Source organism: Meriones unguiculatus, chromosome 1, assembly GCF_030254825.1.
Source record: "Meriones unguiculatus strain TT.TT164.6M chromosome 1, Bangor_MerUng_6.1, whole genome shotgun sequence".
NCBI classification, from domain to species: domain Eukaryota; kingdom Metazoa; phylum Chordata; class Mammalia; order Rodentia; family Muridae; genus Meriones; species Meriones unguiculatus.
In genome coordinates, this window is record NC_083349.1 from 27,064,770 (window position 1) to 27,085,263 (window position 20,494).

The 20,494-nt window shown below is 38.1% G+C and overlaps 1 protein-coding gene across 1 annotated transcript in view; it reads left to right on the forward strand.

Moving 5' to 3' along the window:
• Nucleotides 1-6,956: 6,956 nt before the first annotated feature.
• Nucleotides 6,957-20,494, forward strand: part of LOC132654782 (solute carrier family 22 member 19-like) — a 100,675-nt gene continuing 87,137 nt past the window's right edge. Inside the window, exon 1 of the mRNA XM_060386084.1 lies at nt 6,957-7,547. Coding sequence (XP_060242067.1) covers nt 7,146-7,547 — 402 coding nt within the window. The 5' untranslated portion in view covers nt 6,957-7,145. The remainder of the gene's footprint in view (nt 7,548-20,494) is intronic.

A 20,494-nucleotide genomic window follows, 5' to 3' on the forward strand; every position in this document is an offset into this window, starting at 1 on the left:
CAAGAACATTTGTTCAACTGTGTTCATAGCAACTTTATTTGTAATTGGCAGAACCTGGAAAAAAACAGATGTCCCTCAACTGAATTGTGGTATGTTTACACAATGGAATACTACTCAGCAATTAAAAAGAAGGATATTAGGAAATTTCAGGCAAATGGTGGGATCTAGGAAAGATCATCCTGAGTGAGGTATCCAAAAGCAGAAAGACACACAGACTATATGCTCACTTATTAGTGGACATTTGACTTATAATATAGGATAATCACACTAAAATCTGTACTCCTAAAAAACCTAAACAAGAAGGAGGAAGCTAGGAAAGTTTCTCAATCCTCACTCAGAAAGGTAAACAGGATAGACATTAGAAGAGCGGGAAAACAGGAAACAGGACAACAACCAACCACAGAGGCTCTTTGAAAGACTCTACCTAGTAGTGTATCAAAGCAGATGCTGATTCTCATAGCCAAACTTTGGGCAGAGTGCAGGAAATCTTATGCAAGAAGAGGGAGACAGAAATCAGGAGCTCAACAAGGAGAGCAAAAGAATAAGAAGATCAGGACCCAGGGGTACTTTCTGAGACTGATACTCCAACCAAGTTCCATACATGGAGAAAACCTAGAACCCCTGCACATATATAGCCGCTGGTAGCTCAGTGTCCAAGTGGGTTCCTTATTTATGGGAACAGGGATTGTCTGTGACATGAACTCACTAGCTGGCTCTTTGACCACCTCCCCTTATGGGAGTGCAGCCTTACCTGGCCATAGAGGAAGACAAAGCAGCCAGTTCTGATGAGACCTGATAGGCTAGGGTCACAGGGAAGGGGAAGAGAACTCACCTATCAGTAGACTTGTGGAGGGGCATGGGAGGAGATGAGAGAGGGATGGTGGGGTTGGGAGGGGATGAAGGAGGGGGCTACAGCTGGGATAAAAAGTGAATAAAATTTAATGAATAAATAATAAACTAAATAAACAATAAGTCAATTAAAAAAGAACAAAAAAAGCAAATCACAGAGGGTCCTGTTTCCTAAAGACCTTTTGCTGCTGCTAGCTCTGACTATATTTATTGCTGCCTTAGTCACCCTGTTTTTTTGTTTGTTTGTTTGTTTTTTGTTTTCTCTGTATGAATATCCTTAGGAGGTTTCTAATTCCTCACTGGGCAATGCAATCACAGTGCAAAACAATAGTGATCATGTCCTAAAAAGCAAAGTCACACAGATAGATTAATGATTTAACTAAAGATTTCTGAGAAAAAAGAAAAAGATTACGTCAAGCTTTTTATAAATATACAATTAACTAAATCAAGTCAGGGTGTTTTGAAAGCTGCTATGTAGCAGGGTACAATATGGTAATTTAGTTACTTATTGAAATGCCTGCTACGGTCAGGGAGCAAAAAGAAAGTGAGCCATGGGAGATCTTTCCATCTTCTGATAAATCCTTCTAATTATTTCTTCAGAGACTGGAAATTATTTTTCATACAAGTCGTTGACTTTCTTGGTTAGGTTCACACCAAGGTACTTTATGTCCTTTGTGGCTATTGTGAAGTGTGTTGTTTCCCTAATTCCTTTCTCAGCCCTTTTGTCTTTTGTATACAAGAGGGCTACTGATTTTTTTTTTTTAGTTAATTTTGTATCCAGCCACTTTGCTGAAGGTGTTAATCAGCTGTAGGAGTTTCCTGGTAGAATTTTTGGGGTCACTCAGGTATACTCTCATATCATGTGGAAATAGTTTGACTTCTTCCTTTCCAATTTGAATCCCCTTGATCTCCTTTAATTGTCTTATTGTTCTAGCAAGGACTTCAAGAACTATGTTATAGAGATATAGAGAGAGTGGGCAGACTTACCTTGTTCCTGATTTCAGTGGGATTTAAGTTTCTCTTCCTTTACTGTGATGTTAGCTATAGGCTTGCTGTATATTGCCTTTAATGTGTTTTGGTATGTGCCTTGTATCCCTGATCTCTCCAAGAGTTTAAAAATGAATACATGTTGGATTTTTTCAAATGCCTTTTCAACATCTAAGGAGATGATCATGTGGTGTTTTTTTTTTCCTTTCATTTGTTAATATGGTGGATCACATCCATATATTGAACCTCCCCTGAATACCTGGGATGAAGCCTTTTTGGTCATCTAATATATTCGATGTGGTCTTGTATTCGGTTTACAAGTATTTTGTTGAGTATTTTTGTATCGATGTTCATCCAGGAGATTGGCCTAAAATACTCATTCTTTGTTGGGGCTTTGTGAGGTTTAGGTACCAAGGTGACTGTGGCTTCACAGAATGAGTTTGGTAGTGCTCCTTCTGTTTCTATATTGTGGCATAGTTTGTAGATTATTTGTGTTAGCTCTTCTTTGAAGGTATTGTAGAATTCTGTGTTGAAACAATCTGGACCTGGGCTTTTTTTTTTTTTTTTTTTTTTTTTTTTTTTTTGTATGAGAGACTTTTGGTGACTGCTTCTATTTCTTTAGGGGATATAGGATTATTTAATTGACTTACCTGGTCTTTATTCAGCTTTGGTAAGTGGAATCGATCAAGAAAATTGTCCATTTCATTTAGATTTTCAAATTTTGTGGCATATATATTTTTAAAGTAAGTCTTAATGATTGTTTGGATTTCCTCAGTGTCTGTTATTATGTCACCCTTTTCATTTTTTATTTTGTTAATTTGGATAGTGTATCTCTGCTTTTTAGTTAGTTTGACTAAGTGTGTGTCTATCTTGTTGATTTTCTCAAAGAACCAGCTCCTGGTTTCATTGATTCTTTGAATTGTTTTCTTTGTTTCTAATACATTGATTTCAGCCCTGAGTTTGATTATTTCCAGCCATCTACTCCTCTTAGGTGAGTCTGCTTCTTTTTTTTCTAGGGCTTTTAGGTGAGCCATTAAGTTGCTTGAATGAAATGTTTCAAATTTCTTCTTAAAGGCACTTTAGTGCTATGAACTTTCCTATTATCACTGCTTTCATTGTGTCCCATAAGTTTGGGTATGTTGTGTCTTCATTTTCATTGAATTCTAGGAAGACTTTAATTTCTTTTATTTCTTCCCTGACCCAGCTGTCATTTAGTAGTGTGTTGTTTAGTTTCCATGTGTGTGTAGGCTTTTGGCTATTTCTGTTGTTGTTGAGGTCCAGTTTTAGTGCATGGTGATCAGATAGGATACAAGGGATTATTTCAATCTTGTTGTATCTGTTGAAGCTTGCTTTGTGACCAACCGTATAGTCTATTTTGGAGAAGGTTCCATGAGGTGTTGAGAAGATAAATTCTTTTGTGTTTGGGTGTAAGGTTCTGTAGATGTCTATTAGGTCCATTTGACTCATGACATCTGTTAGAGATATTGTTTCTTTGTTTAATTTCTGTTTTGTTGACCTGTCCGTTGTTGAGAGCAGAATGTTGAAATCTCCCACTATTAACGTCTGGGGATCTATGTGTGTTTTAAGTTTTATTAATGTTTCTTTTACAAATGTGTGTGCCTTTGTATTTGGGGCATAGATGTTCAGGATTGTGATGTCTTCCTGGTGGAATTCTTCCTTGATGTGTATGAAGTGTCCTTCCCCATCTCTTTTTATTAATTTTGGTTGAAAATCTATTTCATCAGATATTACAATGGCTACTCCTGCTTGCTTCTCGGGTCCATTTGCTTGGAAAACTGTTTTCCAGCCATTTACTCTCAGTTAATGTCTATCTTTGTGACTTAGGTGTGTTTCTTGTATGCAGCAGATGGTTGGGACTTGTTTACAACTCCATTCGGTTAGTCCGTGTCTTTTTATTGGAGAATTGAGTCCATTGATGTTGAGAGAGATTAATGACCAGTGGCTGTTAGATCCTTTGATTTTGATGTTGGTTGTGGTAGTAATTGAGTTTCAGAGCCCACTGTGAAGCTTGAGATTCAATGTCCATTTTAATATTTGACTTTCCTGGATTGATAACTATAAATTTGCTGATGGGCTTTGTTTCACCTGAGGACTTAGTGCTCTGCAACACGTAGACAGAATAGAATCATCTTTTTCTGTTGTCTCATGAAAAATAAAAGATCTCTGACCTAAAGTTCTCAAATTATACATTTACTTTACTATGAAAACAGTGTAAGAGTAGATGAATGGTTGGCTGTGTTAGATGAGTAAGAACTGTTTTCAGTTAGAATAACAATATCTATCTTCTTTGTTGTAACTTCAAATTGCTACATGTCTGTGCAAGAGAAATGGGCTGTTAAAAATATCTGGTTCAAATTCTGTTGATCTGTACTAAAAAATATTGATTTATGATATAAATGTATTATAGGAAGAAACTATAGGGGAAGCTGAGTGATCAGGTGTGTGGTTTTGAATAATTGTTTTTTAAAATAAGAAACTTGTAATCATTATTTGTAATTGAGATTCATGATTAAGGAATGATTGTATGAAAGTAGTTAGAGCCTTGCTCCATCCACCAAGTGTGTGGGAGTGTGTGCCTGCTTTACATTAGTCACCAACTCCACATCTCCTCCTTGGGTCACTGAGCACATTGCTGGAGCTGGACCGCAGCAGTATGGGCTCCTCAAAATACTCAAACACCAATTTAAATTTGATACATTGAAATTGAATCTGATACGTTGAATTCCAACAGCTTAGTAAGTCTTTGAAGAAACTCTAACATGTTTTATGTTAAACAGTAAATATTCCCCAAACCACAACACACTTTACATTTTACAGAAAGTGTTACTGTTCCCTTATTTCCAATCTTTCCAGCCACTATTGAAATCAGGGTGGAGAATTTTCAAAAAGATAAAAATAAATTTACTGTATGATCTAGATAAACCACTCCTTGACATATGCCCCAAAGACTCAATATCACTACTTCACAGATATTTTTACAGGAAGCCCCTATTGCTAAGGACAACATTGCAGAGAGACAGACAACATAAAGAAAGGGTAATGAAGAAGCTGAGATTTGTCACCAAAATAAGAAGTAGATCAACTTTATCACGTCTAGACCGATGCACACCCCAGACAGAAAAAATAATCAACCACAGAAAATGTCATATATTCAAAAATAGATAGCCAGGATACAGAAGGTCAGTGATTTGGAGTAGAAATAAACATGACAGGAACCCCCCTTCCCAAATTCAATTAAATGATTCCTAATGGTGTTTCAACTTGCTCATATATCAGTGCCTAACCCAATCATAATCAAAGAGGCATCCTCCAGTACAGATGGGATTAGATAGAGACCCACACCCAAACATTGGGCAGAGCTCTTGGAACCCCATATAAGAGGGGGAGAAAGGAATGTAGGAGCCAGAAGGGTTGAGTACACTAGAAGAACACAGCCCACAGAATAAACTTAGCAGGGCTCATAGGGACATAGAGAGAGTGAAGTGGCAACCACAGAGCCTTCATGGATCTGTGCCAGACTCTTTGCATACAAGCTATCATTGTTTAACTTGGGGTTATTGTTGAACTCTAGAAAATGGGAGTGAAGGTGTCTAAATAGTTTACCTGTTCACAGAACTTTTGTTCATTACAGTGTTGCCTCATCCAGCATTAATATGAGGGTGTATGCCTACTCTTACAGTGAATCCGCAGGATAGGGAAGGTGGAGGAGAATTGGAGAAGAGGAGGAAGAGGAAGCTGTTTGAGGAATGTATTGTATGAGAGAACAAAGTTTTAAAACATTAGTGTCCAAAACAAAGCAGAATTATCATGTAACCTTAACCCTAACCTGAAAAGAGTGAGAATAACAACTAATCGAGTGAAGATCCACAAGACAAAATAGTATGCCTGGACCTGTTAATGACTGTTTGCCGTTTAGTTCATGATGATACTAAAATGCTAAAAATAATATAATACTAAAAAAAACTTGTTAAGGTACATATATTGTGGAAATAGAGAATGTAAGATCATATGTAGAAGACACGATTCATATTAGATCATAAGTTCCACAGACCTGAAGGTTATTGTTTGGCCCATCCCTATATTTATAACAGGATTCAACCTCAAACTAAGTTGAATTTCTTGAACAATAAGGTCAGATATATTAAACTAATGAGGAAACTCTAAATGTAAAATTATAGACTAATGACACATCTTGTCAAAACAGTATAGTGAAGCTAATACTATATTTCTCATCAATATGCCAGGGTATCCCACACTTAACTGCCCTATATACACCAAGGTATGAGTCTATTCATGTATTTATTCAATTTATCAGAATTATTTATACAAAAGAAATGAATGGATTTCTAAAGATACAGTGAACTCCTAGCCTATCAGGTCTCATCAGGACTGTCTGTATCCTCTTTCTCTGTGGCCTAGTAAGACCACCACATCAGGGGATGTTTATCAAAGAGAAGACAACTGAGTTCATACCAGAGACTGCCCATGCTCCCCTTACTAGGAAATGTAACTCTCTATGTGCCTCTCTGTTACTCATGGAACTACAAAATCTCCAACACTTATCTTGGCTTACTGCATGTCTACATGAAACCACATTTTGCATTAGATCACAAGAGCCCCTCACACTTGCTGTCTGAATCATCAAACTTTTAAGTGAGACTTGCAGTGATGTGCATTTAAGGCTCCGTCTTTATCCAGCCTCTAACAACTTTCATATGTTTACAGTAGGAATAAAGTGATCTAAATCAGGTCAGGTAGCAAAGGTGGAGAATTGCACCATAACTGATTTGCAATCACCTCCAGATTATTTTTATTAACTGTGTTGAACCAATTCAAGACCAAGCAAAATACCTGCAAAAAATACAAAATGAAAAATAATTCACTGTAATTCCCAGTATGTGTTGCATTCTACAAAACCTGCATGTAGAGGAACAGAATAACTCTGGCTTATTTTCAAGGAATTTGCAGATCATTTTCCAGAGTTAACCATGGGGGATGGTGCACAAATGTTCTCAGAAAGTAAATATTTAACAGACTGGATTACAAAAAAAATATATTACCAGGTATTTTTTTGTTACTCTAGGAAACAGGTCACTCCCTAATGCCAACAACCCACAGATTCCAGTTCTATGACTCTGGTCTGAAGTAAGCAAGGAACAGCACATTAGGAAGAACTGAACATCAAACATACATAGTGTGTTTCTGTGAAGCAGAACTTTGTTTAAAGGTTTATACTTACCTAGGTATAAGTATTTCTGCTTCCCGTTGGAGACAGTTATTCAGCCTCTATGGCCTTTCACGATCTCCTGAATCTGGTCGGAGGCATGGGGAGATTTCAAATCCTTCAGGTGGCTTTCTTTCTGATCTGCAATATGATGGTGGCACCTCATGTACTATTGGAAAACTTCACTGCAGCGATCCCTGGTCATCGATGCTGGGTCTCCATCCTAGACAGTGGCAACGTCTCTGACAATGACAGCAGGATCCTGAGCCAAGATGACCTCCTGAGAATCTCCATTCCCTTGGACTCCAACCTGAGGCCAGAGAAGTGTCGTCGCTTTGTTCAACCACAGAGGTATCTCCTACATTCTAATGATACCTTCTTCAATGTGACAGAGCCAGATACAGAGCCCTGTAAGGATGGCTGGGTGTATGACCAAAGCACTTTTCTCTTCACCATTGTGACTGAGGTAAGTGGCTTCAATATAATACCAACCCGTCAGTGAACTGATGACAACAACTCAGCAATAGTTCAAATAGTATATATGCTTTGAGCTTAGTCATTGTCTTATTAAGTGCAAGAGTCTTATTCAATGATTTTAATGACTTCAAACATAAAGAAAAATGCACTTGTCTTGTACTTTCATTTAAGGGATGACCTCAGATTAAAAATCAGTTCATAGAAGAAAATTTAACAAGACAATTTAGCAAGATAAGAACAGCAGATTTCATCGGAAGGCCTATCTCCTCCCAAGCCTTGGCCTTCTAAGTGGCTTTTCAATTATCAGGTTGACTTTCTTCTTCGGAAACAAGCTTCATATCCAACCAGAAATATTTGGTTTTCCTATAGCAGTTATGAAACTATTACACCAATGGCCATGTTGTCTTGCAGGTTAGTATTGTAATATAAGGGGATAAGTTCTGGATAAGAACATTGATGTCTTTTCTTTACCAACATTCTACATAGCAACATCTGGCACTATGAAAGGTAGCTAACAAGGAGAAAGATTGTAGTTTGATTTTGCAGTGATATCTTTGTTCTGAAAAAAGACTGTGTGGTGTCTTCCACAGTAGGAGCTTAACATTTACTGAGAGGTGGTGAATTACAGGAATACTTTCAAAGTTGTTTGGAAGAACTGTGGAGTATCCCTAACCAAATACAAAGTTATTATATATGACTAGCATGACTGCTTAACACCCCAGATCTTCTGCGAGCAGCTATGTTCATCCAAATATTATACCTTTCAAATTTCTCCTTTAAAATTATAGTATGAATTTTTCTTACTCAACAGTAAAAATCTCCTTGAGGCTTTATACAAATCTTTCATGGAGATGCTTGAGTGAGAAATTAATTGAAGTGACAAAATAGAAGAGCATATCTTTGATAGAGTTTTATTGTTCTGATGACACACAAAAACCCTGAGCCTAAGCTTCTATGTCATGTTTCCTCAGTGACCAAGACCATACAACACACAACATACTGAAAAACCAAAAAACTTTTATTCCACTTTTTGGAAATGGGGCATCATATTCTTAAATGTCTTCGTGCTGGCCAGTGGAAATATTTCTTTTGGGTCTTCCTATTGATTATTAATATTTACTATTGATGTGTCTTTTAGTTAAACAGCAGTGGTTCTTAAAGTAGCTGTATACCCAAATCACCACACAGAGACTAGGATTTATTTAATTAACCTAGAGCACAATGCTGGGCAATAATTACTCAGTCCTAAACATCCATCCCACATAGCTTCCTCATATTCAAATTTCCCATATTAAACTGCTTTTAGTCATTTCTTAAGTCTGGGTTAATCTCTCCTGACAGTTCTGGGTCCTCTCCTCTGAGATCTCTATCCTTCTACTCTCCTCCAACTCATTTCTTTCTCCTTCCCTTAGGACCAGGATGTCCCACCCTATTCTCTCCATTACTCAGCATTGGCTTGTTGTTTTGTTGACAATACAGAGAACAAATGGTGGCATGTTTACACAAACTTGAGACATTATTCAATGCAATGTGAGGATTGAAACCACATAGTGGGGTAGAGAAATCACCATTTGAATGAAGTAGGATAAATTGTATTCATTGCCCAAGAACATTATTCCAACATTTCCCCCCTTTAAGTCCAACAAAGCCTCCTTTTCTTTCAATACAATAATAATTATAAAACAGTTATGGAAACTATTAGGTACGATTTACATGTACAATGTCCAATCTATGTGCCTTTGGAAACTAAGGAGAAAGTATTTGAGTATCCTATCTTGACAAGTTTAGAGTTCTATATGTAAATTTACTTTTATCCTTATTATTATTACCTATGTGAAAACATTTTCTTAATTTTTAAACAACGTAAGCTTAATTGTGAAACTATAACTATTTGGTCTTCAACCCCATCAGAGACTTGAGAAGGAATGATATTAGATACTGGAGGAAACAGGGAGTGCATGATAGCAGCTTCCAAAAAATAAAAAAAATTGACAGAGACAGTTTGGTGCCTGCACCCCAAACTCTCTGTAATGTTGGAGCATCATTTTCAGCCTTCTGACTCAGTGTATTTGACAGACATGTATGTGAAGCAGGAACTATTTAGGACTTGCTTACCCTGTCTTGGCAGAGTTCCACAGTCAACTCAGCCTGCATTTAAGCTTGCCCATTTTAGGCGAATTCTGTCTGTTGTGAAACAAGGGCGTTTTCTTTTTGCCCAGCTGGCTCATTTGCCACATGTGAAGCCATCTTGATATGAAGGTTATTTTATGCTCATCACCTTCTTTGAGATAGGCTGAGTGCTGCCAGGAGATGTCCTGTCTCATTGTCAAAGAATCTTGAAAATAATAAAAAACCTTTTAAAAGTCATATACATCAGGTCTCTGAAGTTTTTGAAGATGTACATATCTTCATATAATTGACCTTTAGACAGGTCAATTATATATATTGTCATATCTATCTGTTAAACCTAGGATGTATACTGCTGTGATAAATTAGACTAAGGTCTAACATGAGTATGAGTTGATTAACTAGCAATTAGCTTGCAATACCTGATAACCTAGTCTTATTTTCTCTCTGAATAAGATCATTAACAACTTATAACCATCTCCCAATGACAATAAACATTCATAGCCACAGAAAACAACCAAAAACCCACCCAACCCCCCTTTAAAATAAATTGGACTTTGTTTTCATGAAATTTTTTAGCTGACTTTTTGGATATGCAGAAATCCTGTTAAGGGGCACAAAGGAAATTGGGGAAAATGCTTAATTAAGCAAGCAATAACATTTGTGGTCCAGTCTTTGAATGTTGAGAAATTTCAGATTTAATAGAAGTCCTGTTTGGAAACAGTCTAAAATACTGGGCCAATTGAGGTTAGTAGCGGTCTTCAAAGCTTGCATGGGAGCAGGCTTTGATGAGAACGAGCAATTGAAGCCGTTGAGGCAGTAACAACCAGAATGCTGGAACATGCAAGATACTGGAACAAATGTGTCCATGTCTCAGCATGCTAGAAGGATGAACTCTGTCAGGTTTCATCCAGCATCTCCAGTGCCTAGTCCTTTTGTTTTACAAACATATAATTTCTTACAGGCATTATACAGTCCTAAAATTATAAATGTATAAGATGTACAGGATGGAATGAAACTGTAAATCAATTTTATCTATGCCAATTAAAAGAATGACATAATAAATTTTGAGGATATTGCAGCCAAATGTTTATTGGCCATGTAATATTGAAGTTCTGGCTGGAGACATTTTTTATTTCTCAGTCAGTTTCACAGCTGTTCCCATGTGAAGAAATCATCAATTTATGTTACCTCTTCTGTTTAGTCTTCTTGATTTCTCTCTTCTTCTGTGTGTTCTTCCTCTGTCATATCTGATTTTTATTAGTTTTGATGGAACTCATAATTTCTCTTCTCCTATATGAATATATGCAAAATCTCTTTCCCAGGGTAACACATTCTCTGTTCTGCATTTTGGAATTAGGACCTTTATATGCTGTTCTAATTCAGCAGTCCTTTCCAAATTCCACTGTTTCTTACAGGTGTTTATCTCATTAATAGATAAATCATTGTTAATCATTTTTTGGGAAATACTGTGTTTCCCTTCTTTTTATGACCATCTTTTAAAAACTACTGTTAGATATTTTCATAATTGTTTGACCTGTGGGATTATTAGTTATATCTGTAACAGTTTTCATGTCATAATGTCAAAAACATTGTTGAATTCCAATGGATGTACAAGCTGAAGCATCATCAGCCCCAGTTTGCAAGGGCATCTCCAAAACATTCATCATCTCTAAGAAATTTGCAACCAAAGGATCATGCTCTCCAGAATTTAAGGCAAAAGCCCACTGGAATTCTGAATATGAATCTATGGCATAGTGTGTGTATTTCAGTTATCCAAACTCTGTAAAATGGAGCACACCAGCCACTGTATGACCTTGTTCCAATACAACACTAAAGAGGATCTGCATTTCTTTTCTTAAATTTTATTTTTACATTAATTACAACTTATTCACTTTGTATCCTGGATGTAGCCCCCTCCCACATTCCCTCCTATTCCCACCCTCCTCCCTCATTGCCTTCCATGCTCTTATCCAAGTCCACTGATAGGGAAGGTCCTCCTCTATCTGCTGCTCCCCAGTCAGGGGGAGATGCTCAAAGAGCCAGCTACTGAGTTCATGTTGGAGACAGCCTCTGTTCCATTTACAAGGAAACCCACTAGGATAGTAAGCTGCCCTGGGCTACATTTGAGGGGGGAGGTTCTAAGATATCTCCATGCATGGTCCTTGGTTGGAGTATCAGTCTCTGGAAACACTCCTGGGCCCAGATTTTTGGTTCCATTGCTCTCCTTGTGGAGCTCTTGTCCCTTCCAAGTCTTTCTCTGTCCCCTTTCTTTCCTAAGATTCTGTTCACTCTGCCCAAAGTTGGTTATGAACCTCAACATCTCCTTTGACATACAGCTGGGTAGAGTCTTTCAGAGGCCCTCTGTGGTAGGCTCCTGTCCTGTTTTCTTTTTTTTCCTTCTTCCAATGTCCAGTTTGCCTTCCTGAGGGAGGATTGATCATCTTACTAGTCAGGGTCCTCCTTCTTGGTTAGCTTCTTTAGGTGTACAGATCTTAGTATATTTATCCTATATTATATGTCTAATATCCACTTATAAGTAAGGATATACCATGTGTGTTTTTCTGCTTCTGAGATACCTCACTCACCATAATCATGTCTAGATCTCACCATTTGCCTGCAAATTTCATGATTTCCTTGTTTTTAATTACTGAGTAGTATTCCATTGTGTAAATGGAAGTTCTTTATCCATTCCTCCATTGAGGGATATTTCCAACTCCGTTGATGGGTTATTTCCAGCTTCAGCCAATTGCAAATGAAGCGGCTACAAACAACTTGAGCAAATATCCTTGTTGTGTACATGAACATCTTTTGGATATATGCCTAGGAGTGGTATAGCTGTATCTTGAGGAAGTGCTACCTGAGAAAGGGACAGGTTAATTTTGAAATTGGTTGCATACGTTTACATTCCCACCAGCAATGGAGTAGGGTTCCCCTTTCCGCACATCCTCTCCAGCATGTGTTTTCACTTGAGTTTTTTATCTCAGACATTCTGATGAATATAAGGTAAAATCTCAGGGTTGTTTTGATTTGTATTTCCCCGATGACTAAGGACTTTGAGGATTTCTTTAAGTATTTCTCTGCCATTAGATATTCCTCTACAAAGAATTCTCTGTTTAGCTCTATAATATAACCCATTTTTAGTTGGTTTACTTGAATAATTGCTTTATAACTTCTTGAGTTCTTTATATATTCTGGACATTAGCCCTCTGTCAGATATAAGGTTAGTGAAGATCCTTTCCCAGTCTGTAGGCTGTTATTTTGTCCTGAAGACAATGTCCTTTGCTTTACAGAAGCTTTTCAGTTTCATGAGGTCCCACTTACTGATTGTTGAGTTTAGAGCCTTTGCCCTTGGTGTTCTGTTGAGGAAGTTGTCTCCTTTGCTAGTGAGTTCAAGGCTTTTAACCACTTTTCTTCTAACACATTTAGTGTGTTTGGTTTTATATTGAGGTCTTCAATCTACTTGGACCTTAGTTTTGTGCAGGATGATAAATATGGATTTATTTGCATATGTCTACATGTAGGACATCCAGTTAGACAAGCACCATTTATTGAAAATGCTGCCTTTTTTCCCATTGAATGGTTTTGGCTTTTTGTGAAAAATCAAGTATATATAAAATGTGCTTTATGTGTGGGTCTTCTATTTGATTCCTTTGATCAATCATTCTATTTCTATGCCTGTACCATGCAGTTCCTATTACTATTGCTCTGTAGTACAGGTTGAGGTTAGAGATGGAGAAACCTCCACAAGTTATTCTATTGTATAGGATTGTTTTATCTATTCTGGGTCTTTTGTTTTTCCATACAAAATTTAGAATTGTTCTTTCAAATTTTGTGAAGAATTTTGTTGGAATTTTAATGGGGATAACATTGAATCTATCGATTGCTTTTGTCAGGTTAGCCATTTTCACTATGTTAATCCTACTGTTCCATGAGCATGGGAGATCTGTCCACCTTCTATCTAATTTTTTTCTTCAGAGACATCAAAAATTTTTTTTGAACAGGTTTTTCATTTCCTTGATTAGAGTCACACCAAGGAACGTTATGTTATTTGTGGCTATTGTGAAGTGTTGTTCCCTAGTTTCTCTCTTGGCACTTTTGTCTTTTGTATACAAGAGAGCTAATGGTTTTTTGAGTTAATTTTTAATCCAGCCATTTTGCTGAATGTGTTTATCAGCTGAACGAGTTCCCTGGTTGCATTTTGGGGTCGAACATGTATACTATTATATCATCTGTGAATAGTGACACTTTGACTTCTTCCTTTCCAATTTTTATCTCCTTGATCTCCCTTAGTTATCTTACTGTTCTAGCTAGGACTTTAAGTACTATGATGAAGAGATATGGAGAGTGTGGGCAGCCTTGCCTTGTCCCTGATTTCAGTGGGATTGATTCAAGTTCTCTCCGTTTAGTTTGATGTTGTCTATAGGCTTGCTGTATATTGTCTTTTCTATGTTTAGGTAAGTGCCTTTTATTCCTAATCTCTCCAAGACTTTAAATATGAATGGGTGTTGGATTTTGTCAAATGCTTTTTCAGCATCTAAGGAGATGATCATGTGTTTTTCTCCTTCAGTTTGTTTATATTGTGGATTACATTGATGGATTCCTGTATGTTGCACCACCCTGTATGTCTGGGATGAAGCTTACTTGATCATGATGGTTAATAACTTTAATGTGTTCTTGGATTCAGTTTGCAAGTATTTTATTGAGTATTTTTGCATCAATGTTCATAAGAGGGATAGATCTGAAGTTCTCTTTTTTGTTGGGTCTTTTTGTGGTTTAGTTATTAAGGTGACTGTGGCTTCATAGAATGAGCTTGGTAATTTTCATCCTGTTTCTCTTTTGTGGAATAGTTTGAAGAGAATTGAAGTTAGCTCATCTCTGAAGGTCCGGTAGGATTCTGTGCTGAAACCATCTGGCCCTGGGCTTTTTTTTTTTTTTGAAGGGAGACTTTTGATAACTGTTTCTATTTCCTTGTGGGATATAGGACTATTCAATCTTTCTACCTGATCCTGATTTAATTTTGGTCAATGGAATCTATCAAGGAAAATGTCCATTTCATAAAAAGACACAGATTAACAGAATGGATACGTAAACAAAACCCAGCAATCTGTTGCATACAAGAAACACACCTAAGGCATAAAGATAGACATTACCTGAGGGTAAAAGGTTGGAAGACGACTTTCCAAGCAAATGGACCCAAGAAACAAGCAGGAGTAGCCATTCTAATATCTGATAAAATAGACTTTCAACCAAAATTAATAAAAAAGAGATGGGGAAGGACACTTCATACTCATCAAGGGAAAATTCCACCAGGAAGACATCACAGTCCTGAACATCTATGCCCCAAATACAAGAGCACCCACATTTGTGAAAGAAACATTGATAAAATTTAAACCACATATAGATCCCCACACATTGATAGTGGGAGACTTCAACACCCCACTCTCAACAAAGGACAGGTCAACAAAACAGAAATTAAACAAAGAAACAATATCTCTGACAGAGGTTATGAATCAAATGCACCTCACAGACATTTACAGAACTTTACACCCAAACACAAAAGAATTTACCTTCTTCTCAGCACCTCATGGAACCTTCTCCAAAATAGACCATATAGTTGGTCACAAAGCAAGTCTCAACAGATACAAGAAGATTGAAATAATCCCTTGTATCTTGTCTGATCACCATGAAATAAAGTTGGACTTCAACAACAACAGAAATGGCAAAAAGCCTACACACACATGTAAAGTGAACAACTTGTTACTAAATGACAGCTGGGTCAGGGAAGAAATAAAGAAAGAAATTAAAGTCTTCCTAGAACTCAATGAAAATGAAGACATAACATATCATTTAGATCTTTCAAATTTTATGACATTTAGGCTTTTGTAGTAAGAACTAATGATTGGATTTCCTCAGTGTCTGTTGCTATGTCCCTTTTTTCATTTATGATTTTGCTGACTTGGATAGTTTCTCTCTGCCATTTAGTTAGTTTTGGTAAGGGTTTGTCTATCTTGATTTTCTCAAAGATACAGCTCTTGATCTCATTGATTCTTTGATTTATTTTATTTGTTTCTAATGGATTTATTTCAGCCCTTAGTTTGATTATTTCCAGCTGTCTATGCCTCTTGAGTGTGTCTGCTTCTTTCTTCCTAGGGCTTTCAGGTGAGCCATTATGCTGTTGTCTGAGATGTTTCTAATTTCTTCTTGAAAGCACTCAGTGCTATAAATTTTTTCTTAGCACTGCACTTTTGGTTATAATGTGCCTCATTTTCATTGAGTCCTAGGAAGTCTCTAATTTCTTTATTTCCTTCCTGACCCAACTATCATTGAGTAGTGAGTAGTTCAGTTTCCATGTGTGTGTGTAGGCTTTATGCTATTTCTGTTGTTGTTGTTGTCCAGGTTTCATCCATGGTGGTCCGATAGGATACAAGAGATTATTTCAATTTTCTTGTATCTGTTGAGGCTTGTTTTGTGACTAACTACATTTTGGAGAAGGTTCCATGGGGTGCTGAAAAGAAGGTATACTCTTTTGAGTTTGGGTAAAAAGTTCTATATTCGAGGGCCTCTGAAAGCCTCTGCCCTACAGACTATCAATGCAGATGCTGAGCCTGATGGGCAACTGTTGGGCAGAGTGAAGGGAATTTTATGTAAGAACTGGGAAATAGTAAGAGCTGGAGAGGACAGGGTATCCACAAGGAGAGCAACAGAACCAGAATATTTGAACACAGGGAACTTCCCAGAGACTCATACTCCAACCAAGGACTATTCATAGAGATAACCCAGAACCCCTGCACAGATGTAGCCCAGGGCAGTTCAGAGTCCAATTGGGTTACATAGTAATGTGAAGAGGGACTGCCTCTGACATAATCTGATTGGCCTGCTCTTTGATCACCTCCCCCTGGGGGGGAGCAGCCTTACCAGGCCATAGTAGAGGACAATGCAGCCACTTTTGATGTGAACTGATAGACTAAGATCAGAAAGGAGAGGAGAACCTGCCCTATCAGTGGACTTGGGGAGTGGCATGCATGCAGAGGGAGGAGAGAGGGTAGGATTGAGAGGGGAGGAGGGAGAGTCTTATGGGGGGATGCAGAATGAATAAAGTGTAATTGATGAAAAATAAAAAAAATAAATTAAAAAGAAAGTTCTGTAGTCATCTGTTAGGTCCATTTGATTTAGGACCTTTATAAGTGCCATTATTTCCCTATATAATAGCTTCTGTCTAGATAATCTGTCCCTTGGTGAGAGTGGAGTGTCAAAGTCTCCCACTATTAAGGTGTTGGCACCAATGTGTTTTTTAAGTTTTAATAATGTTTCCTTTACAAATGTAGATGCTCTTGTATTGGGGGCATAGATAGTCAGGATTGTGATGATCTCGTGGTGGATTTTTGCTTTGATGATTATGAAGTTCCTCTCCTCATTTTTTTGATTAATTTTGGTTGAAAGTCTATTTTATTAGATATTAGGATAGCTACCCCAGCCTGTTTTCTGGGTCCATTTCCTCGAAAAACAATTTTCCAGTCCTTTACTCTGAGCCATTTATCTTCGTTACAGGGGTATATTTCTTGGATGGAGCAGAATGTTGGATCCTGTTTCTTCAACCATTCTTTTAGTCCTTTAGTGTGGATCTTTTTATTGGATAGTTGAGTCTATTGATGTTGAGAGATGATAGTGACTAATGAATGTTAGTTCCTTTTTTTGTGGAGTTGGCAGTATTTCAATTTTTGTTTCCTTTTAATTTTTGTTGTGATGTTAACTATAACCTGTGTTTTCTTGGGTGTCATTTTTGTTGAATTGGATTTTTCTTTCTAGTATATTCTGTAGGACTGGGTTGCTGTGTAGATATTGTTTAAGATTAGTTTTGTCATGAAATATTTTGTTTTCTCTATCTATGTACATTGAACTTTTCTCTGGGTATAGTAGTCTGGGTTGGCATCTGTGGTGCATTGGAGTCTGCATGACATCTGCCCAGGCCCTTTTGGCTTTCATAGTTTCTGTCGAGGAATCTGGTGTGATTCTGATCTACCTTTAATGATCTACCTTTAAATTTTACTTGGATTTTTTCCCTTGCTGCTTTAATATTTTTTCTTTGTTCTGTAGATTCAGTGTTTTGACTATTATGTGACATGAAGACTTTCTTTTCTCATCTAGTCTTTTTGGTGTTCTGTAGGGTTCTTGCATGTTTAAGGACATCTCTTTACATTGGGAAAATTTTCTTCTATGATTTTTTCAAAAAGATTTTCTGGACCTTGGATTCTGGAATCTTTCTTTTTGTCTATTCCTATTATTCTTAGATTTTCTCTTTTATGGTGTCCTTGATTTCTTGGATGTTTTGTGTTTAGAACTTCTCTGCTTTTACCTTTTCTTTGAGAGATGTTTCCCTTTCTACGATTATATCTTCAGCACCTGAGATTCTCTCTTCCATCTCTTGTATTCTATATGTGATGCTTTCTTTTATGGTTCCTGATCTTTTCTCAAATCTCTCCAGCTCCAGGGTTTTCTCTGTTTGCGTTTTTTTTTTAATTGTTTTTAATTCTGTTTTCATGCTTTGCACCATTTCCTTCTTCTGTTGGAATGTGTATTACTGTCTTTATATGATGGCCTCAATTTGTTGTTCATTTCCTCTCTGTATGCCACCAATTGTGCCTCTATTTGTTTGGCTGTTTTGCCTGTATTTCTTTGAAAGCTATGTTCATTTCCTCTTTACATGTCTCCATTTGTGTAGCTATTTAGTTGAGAGATTTGTCTGTTACCTCTTTATGTGCCCCTAATAACTGGATAAGCATACGTTTAAAATCATTTTTTCTGTGTTTTCGATGAATGAAAATACCCATTGATTTTGGGGGGTTGTTAGTGAAGCCATGTCCTGATTTTTGTTGGATGTGTTCTTAAAACAACCTCTAGCCATCTGCTTATCTGTAACCTTTGCTGTTTGTTCCTGTAATCTGTACTTCAGACTGGGTCCATCTGTCTCTGGTGTCTTGAGTATTTTTCAGGAAAATGAGAGATAGCCTCCTGTTTGAGAGTGTGTGTTGGTGTTTCAGCTGTAGCTAAGGGTCGAAAGTTGCAGGCACCAGTGTACAAGTGCAGGCGAACAAGCAAAAGCCTGTGCATGGAAGTATGCCCTGAAGGACAGAGTGCTAGAGTGTGTAGATGCCTGGAATGTGGCATGTAAGTGTAAGAGGAGGTGTGGATGCTGGCACTGTTCACAACCACAATGCACATGTGTAGGTTCCCTGAATACCTCAGTGGCCTACAGACCTACCATACTATCCTCCTGGTATTCAGATCTTCCTGTGCTCCAGAATTATTTGACTGGACTCCACTGATTGACCCACCGAACAGGGGCTTCTATGTTGAGAATGCTGTCCCAAGATTCCCTTGTTGGCCACATTGTGTGTGTGTGTGTGAGGATATGATGTCTGGCCGCTAGCATAGAGGGACCCTGGATCTGGGGTTCCGCATGCATTCACTTGAAGGGGCACTCACTAGCTATCAGGCCTAATCGGAAAGCACGGGAGTATGTCTTGTTCTCTAATCACAGATTTGTGCTTGCAAGGGCTAATGAGAATGTAGGAGATCCATCAACCCAGTGGTGTCCACTGTTTCTCTGATGGGCAGGGAGACCCTTACTAGCGGTTGCCACTACTGCTGTCTCAGTCACAGAGCATGGAGGCTCCTGTTAGGGCTAGCTGCCACCCAGCTTCCATGACCATAGGTGTGGGAGGCTGGTACAGATGCCCACTGGGAGGCCCTGGAGGTGTGTACAGCTGCCCACCACTGCTGTAGACCTGGGATGTCTGTACAGTTGCTCACTGGGAAGCCCTGGAAAGCCTCTACAATGGCCCAAAAAACTGGAAGCAGGTACAGCAGCCCGCTGAGAGGCCCACACAGGTGCCTGCTGCAGCCGAAGAACTGGGAAGCTGGTACAGACACCTGCTGGGAGGCCTGTACAGCTTCCCACCTCTGCATGCCTCTGTTCTCTCACTGAGCCAGGCTTGGAGCAGAGGGCACTGCTGGCCACCTCCAATGAAGATGAAGGAGGGAGGCCAGTCAAAGGGAAGTGCAGGGGGGTTGAATATTCACCATACTCAGTCCCCAGAGATCTCCACAGATGACCTGGATCCAAAAGGTCTCAGCTCATGGGTTGTCCCCTCTTGCTCAGGAAGCCTCAGTGTCGAAGTTCTGGCTTTAACTGCCCCTCCACTCGCCAATTTCAGTTTCAGATCCTGTGCCCCTTAGATATACTGCGCACTGGCCGCTGCCATTTTGGATCTTCCAGGATCTCCATTTCTATTTTAGCATATAAACGTTCATCTAGTAATTGAGCTTTATGAATACACACACAGTCTGACCAAGTTGGCCTATAGCTGAAGACTTTCTCTTCAGCATCTCAGTGGGCTGCCATTTTGCAATATCTTCAAGCCTCTGTGGAGTTTTCTCATCTGGAAGCACCCTTTTTGGTGTTATTGTAAATACCAGATTGGATATCTCTGAAGGCTCTCTAATATGATTCAAACATTCCCCCAACCTCTGCTCTATAATTTATCATTTGTTTATTCAGTCTCTTCTTTCAACAAGTCTGTCTTATCCTGATCTTTTCCAAAGAGGATATACAAAACTGAAATCTCCAGTGAAAAAAAATATTTGTATGCAAAGAACCAAACTCAAATGTTATCCAGAAGCACTGTGTCATTGTGTCTTCCTCCATTTTCAACATGGAAAAATATCTTTTTAAATCTCTAATCCATTTCTTAAAGACTTTACTTTATTTTTCCCAGTTTCCCTTTCAGACTTACCAGTTCAGATGTT